Source organism: Lampris incognitus, chromosome 2 (genome assembly GCF_029633865.1).
Source record: "Lampris incognitus isolate fLamInc1 chromosome 2, fLamInc1.hap2, whole genome shotgun sequence".
NCBI lineage: Eukaryota > Metazoa > Chordata > Actinopteri > Lampriformes > Lampridae > Lampris > Lampris incognitus.
The window spans coordinates 31,512,918-31,534,591 of record NC_079212.1 but is presented as its reverse complement, the minus strand read 5'-3'; the positions used below and the strand labels follow the sequence as shown (position 1 = coordinate 31,534,591).

Genomic DNA, 21,674 nt, shown 5'->3' with positions numbered 1-21,674 from the left:
GACCCTGTCCTCTCCCAGCTCCGCACCTACATCCAGAACGGCTGGCCTCACAAGGTCCCAGAGGAGCTGGCTGCGTTCGCCCGAGTCAGACAGGAGCTCTCCTGCTGGAACGACACCTGCGTGGCACGTGGGTTTTGCACAGTGGTCCCAGCTGCTCTCCGTGCACGTGTTTTGAATACGGCGCATGAAGGCCACCTGGGCATTGTGAAACTGAAACAGCGCTGCCGAGACCTGGTGTGGTGGCCGGGGATAGACAGAGATATTGAGGCTCTGGTGAAGGACTGTTCTGCCTGCCTTGTGAGTGGCAAGACTGGCCACCAGGCTCCCCCACCCCTGCAACCTCTCGCCTGGCCCTCTCAGCCCTGGGAACACCTGCAGTTGGACATTTGTGGTGAGATCCATGGAGTTCCCCACCACCAACGCTTCATGGTGGTCGCCTACGATCTACACTCAAAATGGCCTGAACTCACCACTTCCGGCACTGTGACCTCACAGATCATCATCGACTTCCTGGACTCTCTTTTCTCTCGCTGGGGCCTCCCAAAGGCCATCACCACTGACAACGGCCCTCAGATGGTCTCTGCTGAGTTCACTGCTTATCTCGAAAGCAAGGGCATCCGTCATATACGCACTGCGTACTACCACCCCCAGGCCAATGGCGGCGTTGAACGTTTTCACCAGTCACTGAAGAACGGCCTCAGAGCACACATGGCCCAAGGGTGCTCTTTCACGCAGGCCATCCGTCACACTCTGCTACACTATCGGGCCACACAGCACTCGACCACAGGCGTCTCCCCAGCCTCTCTCATGCTAGGCCGGGAACTGTGCATGCCCCTTGACAGGCTCCGCCCCTCCACACCTCAGGCACCTCCCTCTGGGGTCAGAGCCTCAGTCTCTCGTCAGCAGACGCGGATGAAGCAACGGTTTGACCAGTCAAAACGAACCAGGGTGCCAGATATCAATGTGTCAGACTGGGTCAGGGTCCGCAGGCCCCACAGGGACAATAAAATGGCTTCATACTGGTCATCTCCTCTCCAAGTCACCCGTCAGCTGGGCCCAGCCACTTACCTCCTCAGCGATGGCACTCGGTGGCACTCCAGTCGTCTACGGAAGGTGTCAGCTCCGCCACACACAGCTGGTGACACAACCATAGCCATTCCCTCAGCATGGCGAGACGCCCCGGGGCTTCATGCAGCTCCTACACGGGCCCCAGACATTTCTGGGCCTCAGCTCCCCCTGCCATCTCCCTCCCCACCTCGGCCTGCCCAGCCTCAGGCCGCCCCGCGACCTGTTCGCACACGTTTACGCCCTGGCCACCTAGAGGACTTTGTGTCAACCTTTCATGTTTGAAATCCTGCCCGGGGGGGGGGGGAAATGTTATGTATGCACAATCACCAATTCACATAACTGGTGTAAAGGTTTATATTTTTAAATGGGGTCTGGCAGTTCACTCACCTTGGGTAGTATGTTAAATGTATTCTGATAGCTGAGAAGGAGAAAGGGGGGGTGAAATATGGGTTAGAAGAAGGGGAGGATGGATCGCAAATGTATCACAAATGTAGATTTGTACCCACAACATCACACTTACTGCTGACTGCTGACCGCTGGGATAGGCGCCAGCCCAGCAACCCCGCGACCCTGTTTAGCGGTTTGGATAATGGATGGATGGATGTACATCACACTTACACATGGTCGAAGATACTTAATTCTTGAAAACTCGACAACACGTTATCTGAGCAATGGAGACAGAGAAGGCGCCCTCACTACCTGACTGATCTAAAGGGATGCAAATCTCCTCAGGACGCTGCAGACAGTCATCCCAGTCTATAGGGGCCAGCAAATCTTGTTCCAAGAAAATGAACACGCAACACTACTTCCGGTTTTCTCCTTTTGACCCCGGAGAGCAATACCGAGCTACTGCTGTAATGGCAAAGCTAATATCATTATGCTTAAAACTCGTTATTTTATGTAGAATTGCTGACGCTGTCTTTGAGGATCAAGTTGGGAAATTTGATTGGTAAGAGTGTTCTTTGTGAGTTATCAAATTCTTTCTTTGCTTAGCTGCTATTTTTACAAAATGTCTAGATGCTAATGCTAACACCTGTCACTGCCTCTAGCTGCCACCCTGTGTAGGCTGGATTTGGTTTGAGAATAATCTGAGCATTGTGAGGAATGACTGATTCAGTTGTACTAGACGTTCACATTCTGGGATTTCATCATCTGTCTAGACGCTGATAGACGTCGAAGACGCTATGAAAATTGCCTTTTTTGTTTTTCAATATTTTATTTTTTTTGTATGCAACGATTTTAACGTTTGCCTGTAGATGAATCGGCCATTTACTCTCTGATAACTGACAGTTTGCGCTGCATCTTCACATTTGCAGGAGACAGCAATATGTAGGCAAGGTTCGATTTGCCCACTATGATATGCACGCCCAGTCATCCAAAAAGGTGTTGCTGGCCACTGAGAAGAATGTCTTTGCCTCACTTAATACCAGAACGGGAGAACTTCGTGAGTATTTTGAATGACTGATTGTTTTGTGAGACTGCCATGGTAAAAAGCATTGATGGGCCAAGTTGATGGGCTCTTTGATCAACTATCTCTTGTATCAATCCCACGGCGAAATAGGCACTAATTTAGCAGTAGTAGTAATATATTTGTTTATTTAGAACGTTAAAAAAGTAAAATTAAAATGTATAATAAAAGAAAACAAAAGAGAAAAAAATCTAAACAAGCAAGTGATATCATCATCAAACATTTGTTTCGAATCTTGGCAGTTCGAAAAGGAGTAGGCAGAAGTTAAAAAAAACTTTACTAGTCCTACCCCCTTTTTCTATTCTGGTATTTCAACAGTGAACTGTGTGATTTAAATGAAAACTCAGGTCATCTACCACCAGTGACCATGACGTCTAGTAAACCATACAAAGATCATTCATTCAACACAACAAGAACAAAGCAAGTGCAGAGCAAACATCAAAACAACTCAAGAACAACTCAAACAAGATGTCACAGCTCCATCCCATATCTGTTCAAAATATTATTTTTAAAGAGTCTTTTAAATTTGATTATTGATTCACATGTTTTCATTTCATCACTGCAATTATTCCATATCTTGACACCTTTGGTTGTGACACAATGATATTTTGCATTTGTCCTTCCTGGGTTTTGTTTAAATGTACATATTCCTCTCAGGTCATAATTTAGCAGTAGTGTTGTCTCATTGTCTGTCTCATAATGTTAAATTACTACAGTGAAAACATATTTGTCCAGCAAATGTGTTCATATTTCAGTAGTTCATATTTCTCAAGTAATAAAGCAATAATGAATAGGTCTTGTGCTCATATCTGTTTGGAATTTATTACAGATTGGCGACATGTGGACAAGACAGGGCCAGAAGGAAACATTGATGCCCTTCTCCTACATGGACAAGGTGATTTTTTTGAGTGACTGTTGGTAGTGTGAGTGTTAGAATTAAGACCAGATAACTAAATAACCACTTTTTGTTTTTGTAGACGCAGTACTGATCGTTGGTAATGGCCGTCTGCTTCGTTCTTGGGAGATACATGTTGGTGGTTTGAATTGGGAGGTTGTTCTCGATTCTGGCAGGTGATCAGTGCAATGACTGGCAGTTGGGAAATTGTTTTTGTTTCAACCAAATATTAACTTCTTTTGATGTATGTTTAGTTTTCAGTCAGCATGTTTTGTTGGACAACAAGATTCTGTTAGATATGTCGCTGTTTTGAAGAAAGCTGCCATCTCCCTCCATTACCTCTCTAATGGTCATCAAAAATGGCTGGAGAATCTTCCAGAAAGGTAATTGACCTGTCGTTTACTGTATGGGCCAAAATGACTAATTTTTTACTTAACTTGGCTTATTTAAAGAATAGTTCAACTCTCAAAAGAATTGTTCTGTTATCTTTTGAGTATCTATTTGGTCAATTTCACAATAAGGATCTCGGAAGATAATAAGTCAATAGATGATAGGTAAGCTAATACGTGCGCTTGCAAATTTGACTCTTGATTCTGTCAATTTTTAACAGATATGAAATAACAGGATTGCAAAATCACTGTGTCCCTTTTAAGATGGCTTTGATGTTTAGAACACCATTGAAAAACTTGCAGGAGTTTAAAATACAGTTTTGTTATGCCTAATAAGATTGTTTGCATATGTCAATCTACTTTTGCTTTTTGCCCTTACAGCGAAACAGTGCTTTACCAGGCAATATATTCTGGTGGAGATGGAGAGGTTTATGTACTGGGAATTGTTCCACATTCCCACCTTGCTATTGTTGCTTACAGCATAGAGGATGGAGAGATCACAAAGCAGGTAGCGTTCAGTGTTTTGTTTTTGAATATATGGTCACGGCAGCAGTGAGATTTGACTGGTTGATCCAGTACATCCATTCGTACTTCTCCCAAAAGTAGACTAGAATATTAGTTTCAATACCTGCGATATAAATATGGTTTGTCTTTGGACACTTTCATAAGGGACTAGGGAATAATTACATGCTTGTTTTTGGATTGAAAGTAAATTCAGGTGAATGATATTGGAAGCGACAATTCTGTCTTTCTAGACCCAACTCCATTCTGAACAATACAAAACCATTCTACATGACTTGATGAGAGGAAAAAAACTAAATTGTGCCCCAAATGTACATTTATTAATCTAAATCATGTATAGAAATGGCATGTGGAAAGTAAAAACAAACTAAAATGTAAAATATTTCTGAATCTTTTTCAAATAATTCACTATACATCTGACCCCAGTGATTATAATGTTGTCCTCAGGTTTCTGTTGAAGCTCCTTGGCTGTCTAATATACAGGCTAGTTGTGCAGTGGTTGGCCAGGGAACACTGATGTGTGTAGACCCTGCAACAGTGTCCTTGTATATGCTAGACCTACAAGCACAAGCACAGATGACCCAGGTCCCCTTACAGGTACCTGCCAAATCAAACTATCCTCTCATTGTTTGATAAACTCTGGTGCAACCAGAAGTTATTTGTCTGATAAGTAATTTTTATTTATGTCTCTCTTTTCTGTTTCTGACTCTGTCCTTCAGTCACTACTGTCTTTCCCATAGAGTAACGATGTTTTTTTTTTTTTTTTTTTACTGTTTTCTGAATCTCTTGTTCCAGTCACTTGGGCTTGAAGTATCACCAGGCTTCCATCCTGTACTGGTGTCAACCCAGCCCAACCCAGCACGGCCCCCTCTTTCAGAGTTCTTCCTTCAGGTTGGGCCAGACCACCATCTGCTACTTCAGCTCAACAACGGTCAACTAGTTACACTAAGGGATTTCCAGCCTGTGCGTAACTTTTTCTTTTCACATTTCACCATCGTACATTGTTTGGAAAATGTCACATCTCTTGTCATGGTGCTCACTGGTGAACCTTGCACTTCTTGCTATTTATTGGTTGCTTGGCATGTTTGCAGTCTATAAATTTAAGCTCAATCTACTGCTGTTCTTATCGTAGGTCAAAATAACATTAGAGGAACAAATAATGAAAGTGATCAATCACTCAAAATTGTTTCCTTTTCAGGCTTTGCTGGTTTCATTTGCAACGACAGGGGAGAAGACTGTCACTGCTGTCATGACGCCAAGAAATAAAACGGTAAGTTTTTGTGTGAAATCACACATTTAGAATTCTTAATCAGTGATTTGGCCAAGGCTTCTATTTTAGTAGGAATTTTCCCACTATTATACCCTCTGATAAGAGTGATTTAGAACAATCAATTAGTACTGTAATTTATAGTCCAATTGCCGCTTTTTTTCCTTAACTTGTATGACTTCTGTGGCTATTAGTTAGCAGCAGCAGATGCAAAAATGTCTAGATTCAGTGTAAGGCTTGATTTATGGTTCTGCATCATCATGATATCAGGGCTCCCCATAGACTAAGGCGGGGTCTCTGTATCTATGTAAGGGGCTCTGCTGTAGTCTACGGGCGTCTCCTCAAAAATGTAACTGCATGTCGAGGCTACAGGAGCTACGCAGTGACTACAGGAGCAGTGATTGGTTTGTCTGAGCTGCTTACATGCTACGTGTTACTGATGCCGGCACCCAGCAGTTAATCCATCTGTCATATTTAGCAAACATCCTTGTCCTCCTGCCTCAACATGTTCAGTGGTCTCATAATCATCTTCTCTTCCAACATACAATTTTCTCCTTTTCAACAATGCCAACAAAGTGAGCTCTTTTACTCATATAGCAAAGCCATTTCCGTTGTACTCCCTCTATTTGCTGTCTTTGTTGCCAGTGAATGTGAGAGAATGTGAACACGATTACTTGCATACTTCATGCTTACTTACATACTTTGCATGTTCTGACATAGCAGGTACGATACTGCCATCTAGTTTGCAGTGGTTCTATTACAGTCCAAGTATTGCATAGGAGGATGAATCAAATACTACGCCGTAGGCACCCATAGCAGGGTCCCACAGTCACCTCAACATGGAACCATTAATCTCGCCTAAACCAATGTCCATGGCCAGCTGCCATCTGCTATATTCCCTTTTAATGTTACAATACCTGTTCATTATTTACTGTTACTGTTACATTGTTACTGGTTACTGTTACTGACTGCACAGTCTGCCATTTGCACATTTACTGTTTAGAATACCATTGCTTTGGTCATCTTACTATTGTACAGACATTCTCTACTGTAGCACACTGTCCAGCAAAGTACATCCAAAGTCTGCACTGACTGTTTTTTTTTTGTACATATTTTTATATTTTTGTATGTGTCCTGTTCTTGTACTTTGACTTCTCTGATTAAGTTTAAGTACTTCTGTTTCCCATTTGTGTTGTTGAGCCAGCAAAACAAGTATTTCATTATGATAATAAGTATTAACTTGCTTACATATTTGACAAATAAACTTGAAAACTTGAGTTATAGATTAGATGCGCAGGAGAGCACATCATTTGAGTGCAAACACTGCCGATTTTCAGTTAAGATTATCACAAGCAAGTAGCAAGTGGACAGCTGATCTCTGTAAGTGTGCAAATAAGCGCACATGATATGGTATATGGGTTTGCCTGCTCATCTTCCTGTACTGTCCGTTTATTTTGAAGATTCCCCTTATGAAGCTCATCATGTCATCTCCATACGCTACCTGTTTTTGCTAAGCTCCTTCATTACCTTTGCAGTACATGTCCACCCTTTGATAAAGTGGGTTTTAACCTGGATGTCTACAAGTGGTGGGATCAGTCAGAGCTTTAGAGAAGCACCTATTTTATGGCCTTGAAAAATAACAACCCTGTAATGCAGTCCTATAGCTGGGGACAACAATAAACCAAAAGGTAGACAAATAGATGACAAGTTTATCCTAACGTGGTTAATTTGAAAAAATATATAGTATACCATTCAAAAAGGTTTGAAAAAATAAATCTTGTACTTTAAGTTTAACTTGAGCATATGAGCCATCACAAATTCTCTCCACAGGCTTGCAGTCTTAATCTTTTCAGTGCAGACTCCGGGCGCAGACTTCTGGACACAACCCTCATTTTTACTATGGATCCTAATGGTGGGAGACCAGAGAAGGTGAGAGTAAATCTTTTCCATTGATAATATTAATAATGATGAATATTAGAAGTTGGGCGATTGTTTTTCAGTTAGTATCACAGATTAGCAGTAGTAAAAAAAAATCACTAATGATGAGGACTATGTCTCTATGGAAACCATGAGAGTTATGCTGGAGCAGCAGAGGTTATTCTATGTGGAAATGCTTAACATACAAGAGGCAAACTTCATGTCCTTCACCAAGATGATCCTGGAATTTGCAACTGCCAGAATTGATAGAAAGAGGTTCAGGAGGTCAAATCCAGCCTTCAATTCTCTCAAGCCCACATTGATGACTTGAGAGAGAAGGAGAAGAAAGTTGGTTTATTTGAATCACAACTGCAGTCTCTGTCCTCTCAGTGTATGAGCTCTGAAAGTAAAGACGTCATATCCAAAATTGATTATTTAGAAAATCGGAGTCGACGAAACAATGTAATTGGCGGTCTGATACAGGATAATGTCTATGAGTCTTGGTCAGATACTGAATGGAAGGTCAGAGTTTTTGAACAGCAAACTGAAAATTGATCCAAAGTCTATTGAAATTGAAAGAGCCTACCACACTGGAAATGTGAAACAGAACTCTGGAAAAGCAAGACCAATTATGGTGAAATTCCTGAGGCACAAAGATTGCATTCCTAAATTTCTACATGGTTACCCTCAATTTTTCAGTCTACAAAAAATATACTTGATGTCTTTTGTAAATGTATCTTTTGTAAATGTATCAATTGAATTTGGCCAATTACCCCCACTCTTCCGAGCCGTCCCGGTCGCTGCTCCACCCCCTCTGCCGATCTGGGGATGGCTACAGACTACCACATGCCTCCTTCGATACATGTGGAGTTACCAGTTGCTTCTTTTCACCAGACAGTGCGGAGTTTCGCCAGGGGAACGTAGTACGTGGGAGGATCACGCTGTTCCCCCCAGTTCCCCCTCCCCCCCGAACAGGCGCCCCGACTGATCAGAGGAGGTGCTAGTGCAGCGACTAGTACACATACCCACATTCGGCTTCCCACCCACAGACACGGCCAATTGTATCTGTAGGGATGCCCGACCAAGTCGGAGGTAATACGGGGATTTGAACCGGCGATCCCCGTGTTGGTAGGCAACAGAATAGACTGCCAAGCCACCCGGACGCCCCGTCTTTTCACAATGTTGACTATTAAATGACAGCTTCAGACAAGATTGATCTCTAAGTAAAGTTTATGATTAGTAGATGCTAACCAAACCTTAGGATTCAAACAGTTTCTTTTTTTTTTCCTAATAAAAACAGCTTGATTTAGAAAGTTTTTGTACTTTGTCCTCCAGCTGTATGTACAGGCCTTTCTGAAGAAAGATGACTCTGTTGGCTACAGGGTCATTGTGCAGACGGAAGATCACACACTCACTTTCATACAACAACCAGGTACAGTTTGAGTTTCATCACATAACATAAACATCATGATTAGTTTTTGAAAGAACCTTATGAAAACACTATGCTGGGCATCATTACAAGAACAATTATAAAAACGGTTTAGTCATTGATTTCTTACCGAAGTTAACAAGCAAATATTTAGAAGGGCTGGAATAATGTTTAGCTGATTGCAAACTTGAAGACTAGCAGAAACTAAACTAATGGGAAATATGTAACCGAATAAATATGTAAATGTTTAAATGGCTGTAAATAATTTTGTTGTGAGGTATGCCAAATTTCAGCTTCCATTCTTAAGTCCTGCATATATTGTTGGTACTCAAAAAGAGATCAACCAATTTTGCCCCTTTTAACTTGTGTGGCATTGCACCCAAGTACAAAATCAGTATCTATCTATGTTGTCGACCTATCAAACAAAACATAATTTGAGTTATCGTGAAAACTGCCATCTTCTGACGACTGTGACCGCCACGCACAGACGTAACACCCAGCTTCCTTAATTTAAGAATGCGCCCAAGAAACATTAAAAACAATGTTACCTTTGTGGACATAATGCTGGAGGCTAGTCCAAACATCCATTCTACTATGGAGTGTGGTAGTAAGGGACAAATGACATGACAGAAATTAGCACTCAGAGAGCACGAACCTCCATGGTTTAACAGTTAATATCACACACCCATACTCGCTAGTTATTACCTTTTTTCAGCAGAGGTAATAACTAGAAAGGCCATATATGGGGGGGGGGGTGGAATGTATGGTCTAACTGAAAGTGTTGGCAAAGTGGTGACATCATTAGTCCTCTCTACTCAAGGAATCCAAACGTTCAGGCATTCATTCATATGGGGAATTCTTTTGCAGTATGAAGATGAATGTCTTAAAAAGGTTGCAGAATTTCACCACCAAATCTATATTCAGTTCTTTGCCCAAGGCCCACCTGCTTGCAAGATTTTGTGAGAATCTGTCCACACCTGTTTTTGAGATATTGTTTTAACAGACAGACATATCCTCTTTGGCAAGGGTAATAAGAATTAGAATAAGAAATAATACTTCGTTTTGTCTTCCAGGCCGTGTAATGTGGACCAGAGAGGAAGCTCTTTCTGATGTGGTCACCATGGAGATGGTGGATCTTCCACTCACAGGGACCCAGGCAGAGCTGGAGGGGGAATTTGGAAAAAAGACTGGTAAATAAACCTAGTCCTACCATGTTATTTATTGTTTTCTAATTGTTTACATTTCACGTTTACAATTTTGTCATGTAGCCGAGGCTGTCATAGTGACTTAAAGTTAGTGAGTAGATTTTGGGTTTAGTGTCTTGCTCATGGACACTTCGTCAGGACATCTTGTGGTCCTGGGGATTCGAACGGGATTCATGTTTGTGGGACTGTCTCTCAAACCTCAAAGCTATACTGTTACCCTAATATCATTTAAAGAGAAAATTCACTGATTTTCAGTCTTGTCGCTGTTCATCTGCGACAGGGATAGCCCATGAAAAATACCTGCAGTTGTACCCGATTGTTTGTGCCTCTCTGGGGTGGCAGTGAAACCAAGTCTTTTTCTGGCCTCCAAGTGACATATCGTGATGTCAGTTGGTGGCCAGAAAAACGACAGTCTAGCAGGGTTTCTAATAATTTAATCTGCTCTGAACATACTGTTCAAAAAACACGTCCTCATTCTCTCGGCTAAGCTACGTTTCCAATGTAGGAAATGACGTCCCACAACACTAGTGCAGAGGATTTTTATGGACGATGATGCAGAGGCTTACACACAATGCATTCTGGTATGTGTAGGTGCTGACAGACAGACTCTGAGCTGGAGAACACCGATTTCTCCATCACTATAGTACACTGTGAAGACTTTATTACTTCAATCGACTACATGGATCATCAGTACTGATAAAAAAAAAAATCGGTGAAATTTCCCTTCAAACAATTTTCCCCAAAATGTCTGGCCCATAAAAAGAGCTGACAAAACACAGGCCTTACTATAGGTTAATGAACTGGTTAGTATTTCCACCATTACTCTTTCACAATGCTTAGTCTTATAAATTCTAAGATTCCTTTTCAACAGCCCAGCAGCTGCATGTCTCTTAAGATATCTCAATTGTTTGGCTAACTTATTTTGAGACCTAATTTAAGGTCATAGATCTTGGTAAGGTAATGGACTGTTATAAAATGAGCGTTCATCATGTAAATTGGGTTCTTACTCACTGTTAGCTTCACTTTCCTCTGTATTTTATTCTGTTTCATTGCTGCGCTTGGATTCAGCGATTCAAGGTAACAAGCCCATCCATCTTTGTGTCTTAATATTGATCTTTTACAAAACCTGCATTTTCTCCCACCTTTCTGATGTGTCCCTTGTGATATGCAACCTCTGTTCCCATCAAATCTATCTAATCATATCCAAAACCTCAGGACTTGCTTTAAAGCCTACCAAGGGATGCTCTAAGCCCACCGCACCCGCGGGCCATGTTTCAGCCACCACTCAGTGACTACACCCCCAGTCTGTACCCTGTGTATCGGTGTGCAAGACCTGCACTCTTTCCACCCTCCACATTGCCTCCCACTGACATACACCAATAGCCCACATCTTCCCTGCAACCTCCTCCACTGAACCTCCTTTTCATTCACCATCTCCTGCTGAAAGCATACAGTTTCTCCTACTTATATTGCTAGAAAGTCTTGCACTTGGTCCCTTTCTTTTTCTTAGTCCTGTCTTGTTTGTTGTACTGCTCTATCAATGACTTGACGAATACACTAATTTGCAGGCATTGATTTTGTACTGTTAAACTATTGTGTGTTAAGCTATTATATTTACTTGTTTATTTACTTATTTATTTTCTTTTATTTACAGCAAACTTTAGAGTTGCTGTAAATATAAGTAATACCATTGATACAGAAAGCCTGGCAAACACAACCTCAATTAATTTTCTGAGTATGGTATAGAGCTCATTGTCTGAATTGATCAGTTTTATGGCCTTTTTTTGGCTCATGTCCTGGAAATGGTGCTGTAGCTTTAAATGGGTCTGGATAAGATCACCAACTCGAGGCACTGTCTCTTCTGCCTTTTGATTTAACCAGACGGCCTTTTATCAATGGTGCTAAAGAGACTGTCATCTCAGCTCATCCTCCTCCAGGCCTGGGTCGCCCACCTGTGGAAACTGTTCTATGATGCACGGAAGCCCCACAGTCAGGTCAAAAATGAAGTGAGCATTGAGAACCTGTCCAGAGATGAGTTCAACTTACAGAAGATGATGGTTATGGTTACCGCCTCTGGCAAGGTATGGGATAAAGGATTACGTGTGATGTCTTAGCTGTTCTTCAGCAGTCTAGAGAATCTGATGAAAACTTGGCTATTTCCCTAAACTCAGGCAGGTCTGTGTTTAACATTTTAAAGACACAATTTGGACACTACCTTTTTTATACATAGCTAATCATTTAATTTTTTGTGTTAAGCTCTTTGGAATTGACAGCAAGACCGGCACAATTTTATGGAGGCACTATCTCGACAATGTACCATCTAACGCAGTGTTCAAGCTGATGGTGCAAAGGACAACTGCACACTTTCCTCATCCCCCTCAGTGCACATTACTCATCAAAGACAAGGTAAGACTGATTGTTGCACCTCAGCCAGAGAGTTAAGTTCAGCTACAGAATAAAGTAGGCATATTCAAGACATTTGGCACTGAAAAGTGGCACTGGAGGCCTCTTTTACTCTGTTTCAATGTTAATGCTCCAAGGCTGCATTCAGACAGAATCAGGAAATGCATGAAAAATGCCAGTCCTCCCATTCATTTGAATGAGGGTAGTGCGTTTAGGCTGCGTCAGTGCGTACCACGGGGGTTTTAGCAAAAAATTGCAGGAGCCAGAAGTAGAACCAGAATCAACTTTTGCTGGAACGCAACCTGGCGTCACGCTGCGGTGTCCAATCATGTAAGCCGGCAATCAGACCGAAGATTCCCATGGGAAGAAGTGCCTTGTTTCTCCAATCCAGAAGATGGGGTGGTGGTGCACCTAAATGCTGTTTGCCAACCGACATTAAACAACAAAAGAAGGAGAGGAAGAACCTTGTTTACCAGACTAAACCTTGTTTAGACTGATCGCCACCGTGATGACCTTTCCAGAGCTGTACAACCCTGCCATGATGGAGTACAAAGACATTAATTGCCATTAATTCTTCTCTTTTGTGGTTTAATGGCGGTTGGCAAACAGCTTTTAGGTGCATTACTGCCACCTTCTGGATTTGGCTGGTTAAAATTCACAACAGATGTCACACAAATGGGCCATGTAGTGACACGCCCACAGCAGCATCGGATGGTGGTATGTAGGATGACTTTGGAGACCAAGAAGAGGAAGAGAGTGAAGGCAGAGCCAAGGATCAAATAGTGAAAGCTGAAGAAGGAAGACTGTTGTATGGAGTTCAGGGAGGAGGTAAAACAGGCACTGAGTGGTAGTGAAGAATTTCCAGATGGCTGGGCGAGCACTGCAGAAATAGTGAGGGAGACAGCTAAGAAGGTACTTGGTGTGTCATCAGGACAGAGGAAGGAAGACGGAGACTTGGTGGTGGAATGAGGAAGTACAGGTAAGTATACAGAGGAAGAGGTTGGCAAAGAAGAAGTGGGATAGTCAGAGAGATGAAGAAAGTAGACAGAAGTACAAGAAGATGCAGCGTAAGGGGAAGAGAAGGTTGGCAAAGGAAAAGGCATATGGTGAGTTGTATGAGAGGTTAGACACTAAGGAAGGAGAAAAGGACTTGTACTGATTGGTTAGACAGAGGGACCGAGCTGGGAAGGATGTGCTGCAGGTAAGGGCGATCAAGGATAGAGATGGAAATGTGCTGACAAGCAAGGAGAGTGTGCTGAGAAGGTGGAAGGAGTACTTTGAGGGGCTGATGAATGAAGAAAATGAGAGAGGGAGAAGGTTGGATGATGTGGGGATGGTGAATCAGGAAGTGCGGTGGATTAGCAAGGAGGAAGTGAGGGCAGCTATGAAGAGGATGAAGAGTGGAAAGGCAGTTGGTCCTGATGACATACCTGTGGAGGTATGGAGATGTTTAGGAGAGATGGCAGTGGGTTTATTTAACTAGATTGTTTAACACAATCTTGGAAAGTGAGAGGATGCCTGAGGAGTGGAGAAGAAGTATACTGGTACTGATTTTCAAGAATAAGGGCGATGTGCAGAACTGTAGCAACTACAGAGGTATAAAGTTGATCAGCCACAGTATGAAGCTATGGGAAAGAGTAATAGAAGCTAGGTTAAGAAGAGAGGTGATGATTAGCGAACAGCAGTATGGTTTCATGCCACGAAAGAGTACCACAGATGCGATGTTTGCTTTGAGAATGTTGATTGAGAAGTATAGAGAAGGCCAGAAGGATTTACATTGTGTCTTTGTGGATTTAGAGAAAGCATACGACAGGGTGTCGAGAGAGGAGGTGGGGTATTGTATGAGGAAGTCGGGGGTTGCAGAGAAGTATGTAGGAGTTTTGCAGGACATGTATGAGAGAAGTGTGACAGTGGTGAGGTGTGCGGTTGGAATGACAGATGGGTTCAAGGTGGAGGTGGGATTATATCAAGGATCAGCTCTGAGCTCTTTCTTGTTTGCAATGGTGATGGACAGGTTGACGGATGAGATCAGGCAGGAGTCTCCATGGACTATGATGTTTGTGGAGGACATTGTGATCTGTAGAAAGAGTAGGGTGCAGGTTGAGGGGAGCCTGGAGAGGTGGAGGTATGCGCTGGAGAGAAGAGGAATGAAAATCAGTTGGAGTAAGATGAAATACATATGCGTGAATGAGAGGGAGGAAAGTGGAATGGTGAGGATGCAACGAGTAGAGGTGATTAAGGCCTATGAGTTTAAGTACTTGGGGTCAACTTTGCAAAGTAATGGGGAGTGCAGAAGAGAGGTGAAGAAGAGAGTGCAAGCAGGGGGAGTGGGTGGAGAAGAGTGTCAGGAGTGATTTGCGACAGAAGGGTACCAGCAAAAGTTAAAGGGAAGGTTTACAAGATGGTTGTGAGACCAGCTATGTTATATGGTTTGGAGACAGTGGCACTGATGAAAAGACAGGAGGTGGAGCTTGAGGTGGCAGAGTTGAAGATGCTAAGATTTTCTTTGGGAGTGACGAAGAAGGGCAGGATTAGGGATGAGTATATTAGAGGGACAGTTCAGGTTCGACGGTTTGGAGTCGAAGCAAGAGAGGCAAGATTGATATGGCTTGGACTTGTGTGGAGGAGAGATGCTGGGTATATTGGGGGAAGAATGCTGAATATGGAGCTGCCAGGGAAGAGGAAAAGAGGAAGGCCAAAGAGGAGGTTTATGGATGTGGTGAGAGAGGAAATGCAGGTGGCTGGTGTGACAGAGGAAGATGCAGAAGACAGGAAGAGATGGAAACGGATGATCTGCTGTGGCGACCCGTAATGGGAGCAGCTGAAAGTAGTAGTAGTAGTTACACCCCCACATCTCCGTACAATGCAGCCTAACAGAGGTTCTCCCAGATTTGGCAAAATAATTGAAAATGAAAGAGACAAATAGTTTGGCTATTTTTATTTAAGTCTTAAGTTTATTTACAATTTCTGTGCCCTTGTAACCACCCTGTGACCCCTGTAATAGTGAATGCATTGGCTTCACATGCTAGCCTTTATAAATTAGTGCTTTATAGTAATTATTGCCATTAATACTATTGCTATACTTGCTTTGTTGTCTAGGACACAGGACTAGCCACTCTGCATGTATTTAATCCTATCTTTGGGAAGAAGAGTCACATCACCCCTCCTGCTCTGCCTCAGCCAATACTTCAGTCACTCATGCTGCCGCTCAATGACCAGGACTATGCTAAAGTTCTGCTTCTCATTGACAATCAGTACAAGGTAGTGGGCACACTGAAATAAACCACCTGGTTTCACATTCATGATATATTAAATCATCTCTTTAGTACTGTAAAAATGTATTCTGTGACTATTTAATATGGATAGGTGTGGTACTGTGGGGGGTTTTTTAAACAGTTTTTTTTCATTGTTCAGTAAATTAAGGCACCTCTGTTACTTGAAAGACAGATTTCCATATTCTTAACATCATTATTTTATTTGTATTTTTTTTAGTGGTATATGCTTGGAACCATCTGCGGCTTATTTGCCTTGGCAAAGTACATATTTCGTTTATGTATTTTTTTTTCTCTCTCCAGGTGTCTGCTTTTCCCTCAACAAAGAATGTACTGCAACAGCTCCAAGAGATGGCATCTTCCATATTCTTCTATCTTATTGACTCCAGCCAGGGAAGGCTGTCTGGTTACAGGTTACGCACGGTAAGTGAAGCTTCTCTTCACTGATTCACTGTTTTGAAAAGTTGTTTGTGGATCATTGGAAATGAAAATTCACTTTCTGTTACATCTCAATTTGTGAAAAGAGATGGAAGACTAAAAGATTAAAATGTGTGATTTTTATCATGAACATTAAACATGAAGGTTTGTGTCTTTGTGGGGTTTTTTTAACCCTAGAGTTCTACCTTTAAATTAATACATCATAAGAACTACCCAATGTACTCAAGAAAATGATCCAGAAAGTGGTTTTGCATTCTCAGGACCTCTCCACTGAGCTGATCTGGGAGGTGGTTGTCCCCACAGAGGTGCAGAGGATTGTCTCCGTAAAAGGGAAGAGGCCTAATGAGCATGTGCACTCCCAGGGCAGAGTAATGGGAGACCGTAGTGTCCTTTATAAGGTAAAATGCATGGCTCATCTGTATCACAACTATGACAAACAACACTCGGCTGGTGAAATAGGTAGAGTAGCATTACAATTTTGTGTTGGACCCTCATTGGCTCAGTGGTTGATTAACAACAAAACATTAATTTAAAAACAGATTTCTTACCAGGGCTGTGATACTTAATCATACTTTAACCCTGTGTTCTGGCAGTATTTGAACCCCAACTTGCTGGCCGTGGTGACGGAAAGCACAGACTTGCACCAAGAGCGCAGCTTTGTGGGGATCCTCCTGATAGATGGCGTGACTGGCCGCATTATTCATGAAGCTGTTCAAAGAAAGGCCAGAGGACCAGTGCATTTGGTGCACTCTGAGAACTGGGTGGTGGTGAGTATTAGTCATAGTAACTGGCAACGTCTTCCAGTGAATAGGCATAAAAAGATCATTTGTTGACTGTCGCTTTTCTAGTTTATGACAATGTATCAGTTGAAGATATTTTAAGGTGGCGGTTGGCTTACAGTAGGCACAAAAATATAATTCTTTTGTAGGGGTGGGGGGAAAACCGATTCACGTAAGAATCGTGGTTCTTCTACAATTCTGAATAGATTCACAAATTCCAAAAATCAATTTAAAAAAAAGTTTTTTTCAGTCTTAAGTAGCCTCCTCGCTGCTGGCAGTGTTGACTTGCCGCGCACCTGTTCCGGCTTCTGGAAAACACGACAGTGGCTAGTCTGTTGCTGCTAACGTTAGCTCTTGGTAGCCTTTCTAAAAATGGAGCAGCAACAAATTCAGCCGTCCCATTGTCATTGAAGGCAAGCGTTTGGGGGCATTTTGGATTTTACAATCTCCCGGGGAAGAAGGAGCTTGACATGACTCATTCAGTATGCAAGATTTGCAAAACGAAAGTTAAGTATTTTGGGAACACTACAAATGTTAGGTCTCACGTCATCACCCAGAGATGAAAGAAGTGGAACAACAACCTCCTGCAGCATTAACAAACAACCAACGCACACTTTACCAAACTCCCAGCCCATTCTGAATAGGGGGAGAAAAAAAAATCCATCAGACCTGTGCCCCTACAGCATAGTCGACAATGAAGGCTTTAGATTTATGATCTGGACAATTGAGCCAAAGTACGACATACCATCGTGTTGGTTTTTTTTTACTGAGAAAGGTTAGGTTTGCCTTTGTGTGTTCACATTATTGCAATCAATTGATATAACTTTTTCAAATATAAAAACTACATAATCTTATACACACTTTAGTCTGCTTTCATGCCATAATTTGCCACACCGCCTTTCTTAGCACACAGTGAAATTAGCACCCGTGTAACCAAATCTAGAATTGATTTTGAATCAGGAATCCTTTTGAATTGAAAATCGATTTTGAATCATGACCCCCAAGAATTGAAATCGAATCAAATCGTGAGATTCCGAAAGATTCCCACCCCTATTTTTTTGCTCTTTATCTTAAATGGTTCCTCTTAGTTCGAAATAATCCATACCTAAACATTAAAACATGCTGATGAAGTACAAAAAAATTAAGAGGACAAAGTTATTGAGATTTGGTTGACAAGGCGAACTAAGGGTAGACAGGCATCACCCTGAGGTTTTTGTGATTGCGCTATTTTAAGAGAATACTCTCCACATATTGTCAATTGCCAGAGCTCAATTAAGGGGCATAACAAACATCACAATATAATTTATCATGTAATATTCCACTAATTATTATATTTCCTGCCTCCTTTCCTTTGACTGATTCTTACAGTATGAATACTGGAGTACAAAGTCACGAAGGAACGAGTTCTCAGTACTGGAGCTGTACGAGGGAATGGAGCTCTATAACAGCACCGTGTTCAGCTCCCTGGACAGACCCCATCCCCCTCAGGTGCTTCAACAGTCTTACATTTTCCCCTCCTCCATTTCCACCCTGGAAGCCACCCTAACTGAGAAGGGCATTACCAGCCGCCACCTACTCGGTGAGTGAGAACTGAGCTTCAGTTTGAAATTAAACCACTGGTGGACCGACACCAAATCTAGTGGTCATTAAGGCTTGAATGTTAGCCCTCATAATGATATCATACCTGACCATCGAACGCACAGCATCAGCCGCAAAACTGAAGGATACTTAAGCAAGTTAGGTGCTTGGTAGAGAGTTGAACCTGGGTCCTCAGGCACAGAGGGCTTTGCCAGCTTCACTCATCCCCCTCAGGGTCTTGAAGGGCTGGAGCCTATGAACAAACCAACAACCATTCGTATTCACATGTATTGGCAATTCAGAATCTAAATTCACCTCGGTTATGGGGGTAAACACATGTAAAAATTGCAATTTACTACAGACGGGTTGGGATTGAACCTACAACCCTACAGGTGTGAGATTACCGAGTTTCCCAAATTGATCTATTTGCGATTTTACAGAGTGCACACTGTCAATAAGGATTCAAAAAGATTTTTTTTAAAATGCTTTTATTTTCACTTTGTAGTGCATTTATGGGTTTTTTTTAAAGCGCAAATCAAATACTTATGAGCAGACTGTCTTTTTCCCCTTAACTAAAAGTTACTTCAGCATCCTCTAACCCAGTGGTTCTCAACCTTTTTGGGGTCCTGGACCCCCTGCGTATTTTTGATCTACCTTGAGGACCCCTCCACCTGATCTTTGGGGAGGGGGGTTGCAATTTGATAGAAACAGTAGAAACTGCATTTTAAATTGCATTATAGCATTTATTCACTCTGCGGGGCAAAAATAAGAGCTTTCAGTTGTAACTTAGATATAGTTAACAAAACAGAATATGTATTCAGTAACTTTCAGATATATGTAACAACAGAATTTTTATGCAGTAACTTTTAACAATGCAAACGGGAGCGAGATCTCTTGTTAAAATACAATAAATTACACTTGTGAAACAGATGTAATTAGAGAAAAAAGTCCTGTTACCCTTTATAGTTTAGGTAGATAAAGGTCTCAGTCACATTTGAGTAAAATAATCCTATTTCTATAAATATCATAGGATCTTTTTTTTAAAGATATTTTATTTTCACGGACCCCTTGCAATTACACCACGGACCACTAGGGGTCCGCGGACCCCCGGTTGAGAAACACTGCTCTAACCCATTCCATCTTCGTTGACTTTTTTTACTGTACTCTGTTATAGTTGGCCTGCCATCGGGAGCAATTTTGTCCCTACCCAAAATGTTTCTGGACCCACGGAGGCCTGAGATAGTATCTGAGCAAAGCCGGTGAGTGGTTTTGTTAAGTTTACCATTAAACAATTATTTTACTTTCCTTTTTCGTCTCTTTTGCTTTTGTGGCTGATTCATCAACTCATTCCCCAGTGAGGAGAACCTGATACCCTATGCTCCAGAGATGCCAATCCGTACAGAGTGGTTCATAAATTACAATCAGACTGTGTCAAGGGTGCAGGGAATTTACACTGCCCCCTCTGGCCTGGAGTCCACTTGCCTGGTGAGTATGGCATTACAGTACAGTCAGTACTGCTGACCATTTTAGATTTTTCCTGTACCTTGATATGAATTAACTGGTTTCCCAAAATAATGTTTTTTGAAAAATTGAAAAAGGTGGGTTCATCATTAGTATAACAATGTCATTTATTTATTTTTGATTTGAACTGCAAATGACAGTTTTTGTTTTATTTTAGAATAGATACAAAAGCTTATAAAATCTCTCAGCATCTTAGTCACCAGTATCTGGATTTTTTGGGGGGAATTATGCTGCTATTTTAAGTCTTTTTGGAATGTGGCGTTTTTGAGGCCCGTTGTCCTAATCAAAACTACTGTCATTCTACTAAGTACTGAGTGACGACTTCGATAACCAATACAGAAACCATGCATTTTTTGGCTCACCTATTTTAGATTTTTTTCCTCCACTTACATTACTGTCTCTGTTAGTCCAAGGTAAAAAAACTTTTTCGATGCAAGCTAGAACCTCGTAACATGTTGATGTGTTTGTCTCTCATTTTTGCATTGTAGGTAGTGGCGTATGGCTTGGACATCTACCAAACCCGTGTCTATCCCTCCAAGCAATTCGATGTACTGAAGGATGACTATGACTACATGCTCATCAGTAGCGTTCTTTTTGCTCTTTTCTTTGCCACCATGATCAGCAAACGCCTGGCAGAGGTCAAACTGCTCAATCGCGCCTGGCGATGAATCAGGTGGATTTAAGCAAGATGAAACCTCTTGAAATGCCCTGCACTGCATGATGGACCTCGTCTTTCAAACTGAAACTGTTAAGGCCACAACTGTCAAGCGACATGAATAGAAATATACTATGGCCCATTTGGAACTGTGAGGACGTGGGCTAATAATTTTTTTTTTTAAACTTTATTTGTTCAAACAGAAGAAATAATTTAGTAAGTTAAAATGTTTTGCATCATAAACTGTCTAATGCAACTTTTAATTTTGATTAATTTTTTTTTGTATTGTTTAAATTGTTGAGTTTTTGAGATTTCTGTACATCTTGAATTTGCACACTTTGACAAAATGACAGTGCTTCTTTGTCCCAAGTTATAGCAGATTTAATCTTTGTCACACACTCATAATGGATAGCAAATGCGGAGAAAGAGTTGTGAGTGTTGATCTGCTGCCATACCATTCATTGCTTTGGGGTTCCCCTCAGCCTACTGAGCCATCAGGTTTAATGATTAAGATACTTTGTGCTACTGTGGAGAAGAAATCATCATTTGTGCACCCCTGAGATTCTCCAGATGAGAATACCGGTCACGTTGTCATTACCAGCATCACGCGTAGCTGAAGAGGACGGCCAATGTTTAAATTGTTGTACGATCTTTTCAGTTTAGTTGTTTTGAGTCACTCTAGCTGCTGTTGATGCCCCACATTAAAAACTATTGTTTTAAAACTCCAGTTTATGCATTTGGGTATTTTTCCCCCTCAAAGATGCAGCTAAATAAGTAATAGCTTTACTAGTAGCCTTCAAAATGTTTACTATGGCCATAAATATGCTTGTCTTTCCCAAAGTACAGCAGATAAATCATTTGACTTTAT

At 41.8% G+C, this 21,674-nt stretch overlaps 1 protein-coding gene across 1 annotated transcript; it reads left to right on the top strand.

The window, feature by feature from the left end:
- The first annotated feature begins 1,900 nt into the window (after window positions 1-1,900).
- Window positions 1,901-21,024, top strand: emc1 (ER membrane protein complex subunit 1). Its single transcript, XM_056272973.1, has 22 exons — window positions 1,901-2,017; window positions 2,385-2,512; window positions 3,366-3,431; window positions 3,514-3,607; window positions 3,686-3,814; window positions 4,202-4,328; window positions 4,790-4,939; window positions 5,138-5,305; window positions 5,541-5,612; window positions 7,440-7,538; window positions 8,862-8,958; window positions 10,029-10,145; window positions 12,042-12,241; window positions 12,417-12,566; window positions 15,663-15,824; window positions 16,139-16,258; window positions 16,534-16,671; window positions 16,867-17,040; window positions 18,421-18,631; window positions 19,805-19,889; window positions 19,986-20,115; window positions 20,640-21,024. The coding sequence occupies exons 1-22, from the start codon at window positions 1,926-1,928 to the stop codon at window positions 20,817-20,819; spliced, it is 2,889 nt and encodes a 962-aa protein (XP_056128948.1). The 5' UTR covers window positions 1,901-1,925; the 3' UTR covers window positions 20,820-21,024.
- The last annotated feature ends 650 nt before the right edge of the window (window positions 21,025-21,674 follow it).